The following is a 7,044-nucleotide window of genomic DNA, read 5'->3' as shown; positions in this document are numbered from 1 at the left end:
TTTCAAAGTGAAAAATAATGCATGCTACAGGATAAGCCACGATACAGGGTTTACATAATTTGCTGATTCATGTGAGATTTCTGATGGAGACAACCAAGAGAAATAAACTGGGGAAGGGGGGCTAGAGACAGTCTTCCACAAGTTAGCAGAGAGTGACTAATTCCACAAGAGAGAAGAGCACCAGGTGGGCATGTGGAGTTAGGGGTGAGGTCCAGCACAAGGGAAGATGCAGCTTTTATCCGTGTTAATGATACACGCAGACAGGACACTGTTAGACATGAAATGAGCTAGAAGTTTGCAAATACTTAGAGGCAGACATTTGAGGACAGAGTACCTGCAGTGCTCAATTTATTCTGAGCAGCTCACTCTGAGTGTGGAATGAATTAGTGTTCATAAAAAGAGATATGTGACTATCGGGAGACAACAGTATTGCATTCCATGGGATGCTCCCTGTGGATTGGTTTGGGGAAAAGATCCAAAAAGTGTCCACCTTAGGAAATCTTTTTTGTTGCCTAGTCCAAAAGTTTGTGTTATACCATGGTTTAGGGCCCATGCCCTAAATTGCCTGGGAGTCATGGAAAGGATAGCTGCACTTAAAGAAGAAAGAGAAATACATACCAGGCCTTTGGGAAGACCTGGGTGGGTAGGATATGTTGTCCCTTTGAAGCGGCTCCTTAACTATTATTGGTGGAAGAGGCAATTATTAACGTGATTCACTGGGTCTCAATTAGACAACCTAGTTCTTTCTAAGATGCATTTTTATAATTAGGGAAATCAATCAATCTACAAAAAACCTTCTAGGGTTATTTAAAGTTTTAATGATGATGTTTTGGTACAGATATTTCATAGCATTTTACCAAAAATGAAAATTGATTACAATATAATGTTTTAATTTCTTGTCTTATATGGTAATATCTTGGATTCTTTATTTTGTTGTGTATCTTTAATTCATGAATTTTTCATCATATTTGCAATTGTTTTTATTTTTAACTAAAATTAAAATTGATTTTTAATCATTTTGCTTCTCATAAGATTTATTTTGTAGTATTTTTCTAACTTCTTCAACTTATTTCCTTACTTTACATTGTTTACTGAGAAGTTTAGAATATTCTTATGTTTTGATATTCAAATTTCTTATGTATGATATATTCTAACACTTTCTAATTGAAATTTTGGCACCTAAACTTTTGTTACTGATTTCATTGTTACCAGTGATGAATTAGAAAATATAAAGATAAAAAATTCTACTATACATGTAATCAATATTTTCAATAAAACTTGGCCAATGACACAAACTTCATATTATCGGCATTCTTGCTTTATATCATTTGTTATATTGTATGCATGAAAACTTATCAGTGGTGTCTTTAGTGTGAATTGTGTAATAAATGGTTATAAACTAACTGAAAAACTACTGCTTTACCAGAAGATGCCACCATGTGCCTTGCTATGTGACAGAGGAGTCCAAGATCACCCAGCAGCCATTTTTCAGGAAGAAAGCATCCCCTGATGATGACTTCATTTGGACATTTTTCTCAGTCTCACAACTGTAAGCATTTGAGTTAATAAATTCCCATTATGAAAGCCAAAATAATTACTGCTTTAGCTTTGAAATTAGCTTTCATGGTATTGCAAAGTGACCCTCTGATGTCAAGAACAATTACTAACTGTGAAATTTAGGATATTTGTAATTTTGCTGCTTGACTTTTTAATGTCATCTTCTTAATATATTTTTATGTTTTCTTTCTACTGCAGTCTCTGCAAGTTACTCAAGCTCACCCTTATTTAATCTCTATTGTTGCCTTTCCAAAAATGTTTCCATCTCCCTAACAATTTTTAGTTCCTTAATTTATTTAAATACCTCAGCCAATTTTGCCTTTTAAATCTGCTTTTGTTTCAAATCTCATTTCAATAAATCCAGGATTTTTGGTATTTTTCAGAGTTTGTAGGAAAATTTCACCTTTTCAATATTTATACTGCTTCTTGGAGCAATTCTTCAAATGCACATTCTTCATCCACCTTTTGTCTCTTATGAGCCTTTTTACCTTTTGTTATTTTTGTGTGTTTTACCTTGTTTTAACAGACTAGATTTTGTAGTGTATGAAACTGAGGTATTGTTTTTTTAAAATATTTTTTACATATCCTTAATCTTTGGGAGAAGACAGCAATCCAGGATTGCTCTTTCCCCAAATATATTGGGAGAGTGTGTTTTGCTTTTTCTTCGAAGGTTTTCTGGGTGTGATTTTACCTGGATTTTAAAAACTTGAGCTGGAGAATAAGTGTTGGTGATTTTTAGTTTATCTTATGTCTTGCAGTCACTGGATGGGAAAGTATAGTGGATATCTGGAAGTTTCATTCTGACATAATTTTCCCAATCACTTTTCCCCAAAATAAATAACTTTTCTCTGGAACTATATCTAGCTCCCCCTAGCTCCTAGCCATGCCACTTATCAACGGAGCAGATTTTCCCAGCAATGGAAAAATCTTCTATATGGAAACACTCCTCTAATAGGATATTTGATGTCCCATGGCCTTCTACATTCTACATTTCATTTTTCCAGGGTAAGTGATGCATAGGATGGTGCTTAGCATAGAGGGTTTTGCTCTCTGTATCCAAGTGTTTTTCATTAAATTTCAATGTACCAGGTACATGATGTATGGAACATGTGAATTAGACTTATGGGAGTTTCACAGTTTTAGGACTGTTCCTGTTTGGAAAGATATTTCTTTTTTATTTTATTTTCTTCTGTTATAGTTAATAGATTTAAATTAAGAAGTTATGTAAATATTGTTTTCACTCAGCCAATATCTATCACTCTTTAAAAACACAGTGTTTTTTAGAATTAATTTCAAACTTCTGTATGATCAGTCACATGATATTTGTAATGAGTAATGAGTATATATGATATATTAAGAAAAATCCTATAATTAAACAAGTTCAAATTAAATGGTATGTATGTGCAGATTTAATTACTTTCCTTGTATTCTGCCATGGAAAAATGCCCGGATAATCCTATTGTTCTGAGTTTGTTCATGAATGTTTACTTTGAAGACTTTAATGATTCATAATGAATGGGAATATGTTCATCATGGAATTATATGTGCATGGAATATAAAGCCAGATACTTGGGAGCTCATCAACAGGAAAGGACATTGGATAGGGTCTGACTTGCAATGACAAAGGGTGGACTAGTAATAGTTAATTTTGCATAAAATTTACCAGAAGGAAATCAATTTTTAAAGGAAATATTTATTTCTGGAATATAAACAAAATCTGTGAAGCTTCCTACTTGAAGGCAATGGTGGAAAATGAACAAGGTAATAATGAAGATATTGCAGTATGTTTTTGTTTTTGGAATGAAAATATTGAGTTGAAGTTGATGGCAAGTTGCCACATTTATAAGTGTCCCTTAACCACATTAATACTATTAATAAGGGTAGAACCACATGTGCTTACTGCAATTACAATTCATGAGGGGTTATAAATTTGAGGTTTATGCAGAAGGTGGGGATGAGATCACAGGTAGATGGATAAGGATTATAGGATTCAGATTATAAATTCAGGACATTTAACTATGTCATCTCACTAAATATTTAACAGGGTTGAACAAATCATTTTATGTCCCATGGATCTATCACAGGAATTTCTCTATCAGTGTTGCTAGTTCTACTTAAGTTCTACCTAAGACATCACAATGGGCCCTTGAAGAGTACATGGTGGTATGTCTTTTCCTGATGAATCTATGAATAACTATGAGGTGCAATTACTATCCTTGCATCATTTCAGATATTCATAAGAACATGCTCACCCAGAAATAATAGGATAACTCTAGTGAGAAGTTAGCAAAGTTAACTTTCATTTGATACTAGGAGATCTGATCATATCTCTTGGGATTGAAAAGAACTGGCTCTCCTTTCTTCATTTCTATATTGCTTAAGTGAATTTAGTTAATAAAATGGAGATATTGTGGGGATCTACAAAGGTCAGAGGGAAGAAAATAAGATTTATCAAGAAAATGTCATATCCAGAGCTGAAGTTATCACAGAGTATCTATTTAAACAAAGAGGGTCTCTAATATTATAGATACTTTTATTCCATGTTATTCAAAATAATTAAAATATTATTTTCAAAATAATTTAATTGAAGATATACTGATGAAATTAAAAAAAAATATATTTTGAAATTTCATTCCAACATGAATTAATTGGAATTGCTTTGGGGAAATGTTAAATATTAATTATCATCACCAGAATTTATATTCAGGAGAATTAGAAAGGTTTCTTTTTGCACCATATCTTAAGGCATCTCTTCATTCATTCATTTGATGATGATATCAACTATCTACTAGTTGGCTTGAGCTGTTTCAGACTCTCCTGGGAAAATCAAACGAGTATAAAATGATGGATTTAATTTGTGCAGGCTGAGAGAGTACCATGGACATGGATGCTGTGAAATCACCAGCTATTGTGAAGAAACTGACATACACCTTACTCAAATCAAGTACTTAAAAACAAAGGTTTTGGGAGTGTATAATATTAAAGGGCTATTTTCTTTTTCTGCAGGATTGAGGGAAGTCTCCTTAGTAACACTGGATTGGAAGAAAGGCCTGCTCTCTATAGTACCTTCATAACTAAGAGCTTACTGAGTAGTGTCATTTCATAAATCAGATATGGTTTCTTCATTTGGAAGTAAAGATCCTTTTACTTGCTTGCTTCCTTTCCAGGAAGCACATTTTGCCTTCACACTTTGAATGATGGTTAGAAGGCAAATGATTCTAGGGAAAGAAATTTAAATACTTAAAAATGTATAACTAACAGATACCATTTCATTTCCTAAAAATCAAAAGGATCCTTGGTCCCTGAAAATAGAAACAGGCAAAAACCAAGAAAAACAAATAAAAAGCAACAGTGGAAGGAATAAGAAACATAGATAGTGAGTAGAATCAAAATCAATTTTACATGCATTCAGAAGAAATGCATCCAAGCTTTACATTTCTCGGTAAACAGATGCATTTGAGCAGGTCATGTAAGCATTCAGGCATTGTTTTTTAGTTAATGATAATCACATCCAATTTATTTCAGCAATGTAACCTTAGAAATGTCCACAGTTCTTCATGATGAGAGATATTTTTCCATAATAGAAAATTTCTTAAAAATTCAATTTTCTCATTTTAGTTGGAATCAGCTGAATTTCCTCCTACCTGTAATTAGAAAGATATGTCAAAATATGAAGGGTAAATTTGGTGGGATTGGAAAGAAACAATGGTCTAAAGTGTTTCCTATAGCAGATGATGTTGTCTATTAATATGCCCATTGCGCTCTATTTTGAAGAAAATTAGGAAACCACTAAGAAGTCAAATGGGTAGAATGAACACATTAGGAAAAATGGATCGATGGACGTTACTAGCTCTAAGGACACAAACTCATACCAATTTAACATAGGACACTTTTATGAGAGGTAACCTTGTCACTCACTTGACCTTGTATAATATGCCATCTTTTCAGCTATGCCTCAGCATTCTGGAAACTACCTCGCAAATAGGGATGGTGAGGAGTACCCATGAGAGCAGCCTGACAGGTTTCATCCTGTTGGGGTTTTCTGATTATCCTCAGTTACAGAAGGCTCTATTTATAATCATCTTGATCTTGTATTTACTAACAATTTTGGGTAATACAACCATCATACTGATATCTCGTCTGGAACCCAAACTTCACATGCCAATGTATTACTTCCTTTCTCATCTATCCTTCCTGGACTTATGCTTCACCAGCAGTGTGATTCCCCAGCTCCTGGTAAACTTGAGGGATTCCATGAAAATGATTACCTATGGTGGCTGTATTGTTCAACTCTATGTTTCCCTTGCACTGGGTTCCACAGAGTGTGTTTTGCTCACGGTGATGTCCTACGATCGCTATGTTGCTGTCTGCCGTCCCCTTCGTTACACTGTCCTTATGCATCCCCATCTCTGCATGATCCTGGCCTCTATGGCATGGCTCAGTGGGATGGCCACCAGCTTGGTACAGTCTAGTCTCACTCTTCACCTGCCCTTCTGTGGTCATCATCAAGTGGACCATTTCATCTGTGAGGTTCCTGTGCTCATCAAGTTGGCTTGCGTGGACACCACTTTCAATGAGGTTGGGCTTTTTGTGGCTAGTGTCCTCTTCCTTGTAGTGCCGGTCTCATTCATCCTGGTCTCTTATGGGTACATTGTCCAGGCTATTTTGATGATCAAGTCAGCCTGTGGGAGACAGAAAGCTTTTGGTACCTGCTCTTCCCACCTTTTGGTAGTCATCATCTTCTATGGAACCATCATCTTCATATATCTGCAGCCATCCAAGAGTAAATACAAAGATCAGGGAAAGTTCGTTTCCCTCTTCTACACTGTGGTGACCCCTATGCTGAACCCTCTTATCTATACTCTGAGGAACAAAGAGTTTAAAAGGGCTCTTAAGAAAATTCTAGGGAATATTCTGTGTATAACATTTACATGAATCCCAAAGAATTCCTAAAAGTGATACTGTGATAGAAACCTTCCAGAAGGACAACACTTTGGCCATTTTATTCCATTTTCTTTTAATTAGTTGCTTATTCAATTTTTAACATACAAAAATACTATGAATATATGCACCTAATCCTGACTTTACTATGACCCAACTCAGCATACAGTTTAGTATTTACTCAATCTATGCTTCAGTGTCTTTTCTTCAAAATGTATTATTTAAGTAGCAAATGTGAGATTCCTTTTAAGTGCTAAACTCTTTACAAGATTAAAGTGAACATGCAAACATTCAAGGCATTCATAAGGCTATTTGTTCTCACCATCATTCATTTGTAACAATACAGTTGTCAGTCTTGCAGACTCCCCATAACTATAGAAGTGCAAGTAGCTTAATTATTTCCAAAGTAACAGAGCTGGATGTCTGAATCTTAAGCAAACAGTCACAAAGCAAAACTCTTTTTATTTCACCTTATTGGAACCTGGAAGAGATGTGTAGAGGGGCAAAAACACCATAAGAACTAAAGCCATACATTAAAAATGGTCA

General features: G+C 34.7%; 1 protein-coding gene across 1 annotated transcript; it reads left to right on the top strand.

The window, feature by feature from the left end:
* Positions 1-5,490: 5,490 nt before the first annotated feature.
* LOC101411587 (olfactory receptor 2G2-like) lies at positions 5,491-6,492 on the top strand. Its single transcript, XM_004474828.3, has one exon. The coding sequence runs from the start codon at positions 5,491-5,493 to the stop codon at positions 6,490-6,492; it is 1,002 nt and encodes a 333-aa protein (XP_004474885.3).
* Positions 6,493-7,044: the final 552 nt, after the last annotated feature.

The sequence above is a fragment of the Dasypus novemcinctus genome, chromosome 15 (assembly GCF_030445035.2).
Source record: "Dasypus novemcinctus isolate mDasNov1 chromosome 15, mDasNov1.1.hap2, whole genome shotgun sequence".
In the NCBI taxonomy this organism is placed as follows: domain Eukaryota; kingdom Metazoa; phylum Chordata; class Mammalia; order Cingulata; family Dasypodidae; genus Dasypus; species Dasypus novemcinctus.
This window is presented reverse-complemented; position numbering and strand designations above follow the sequence as displayed.

What these genes read in the sequence shown, in the direction of transcription:
- LOC101411587 (XM_004474828.3), top strand. Translation starts at nt 5,491, where the DNA reads ATGCCATCTTTTCAGCTATGCCTCAGCATTCTGGAAACTACCTCGCAA.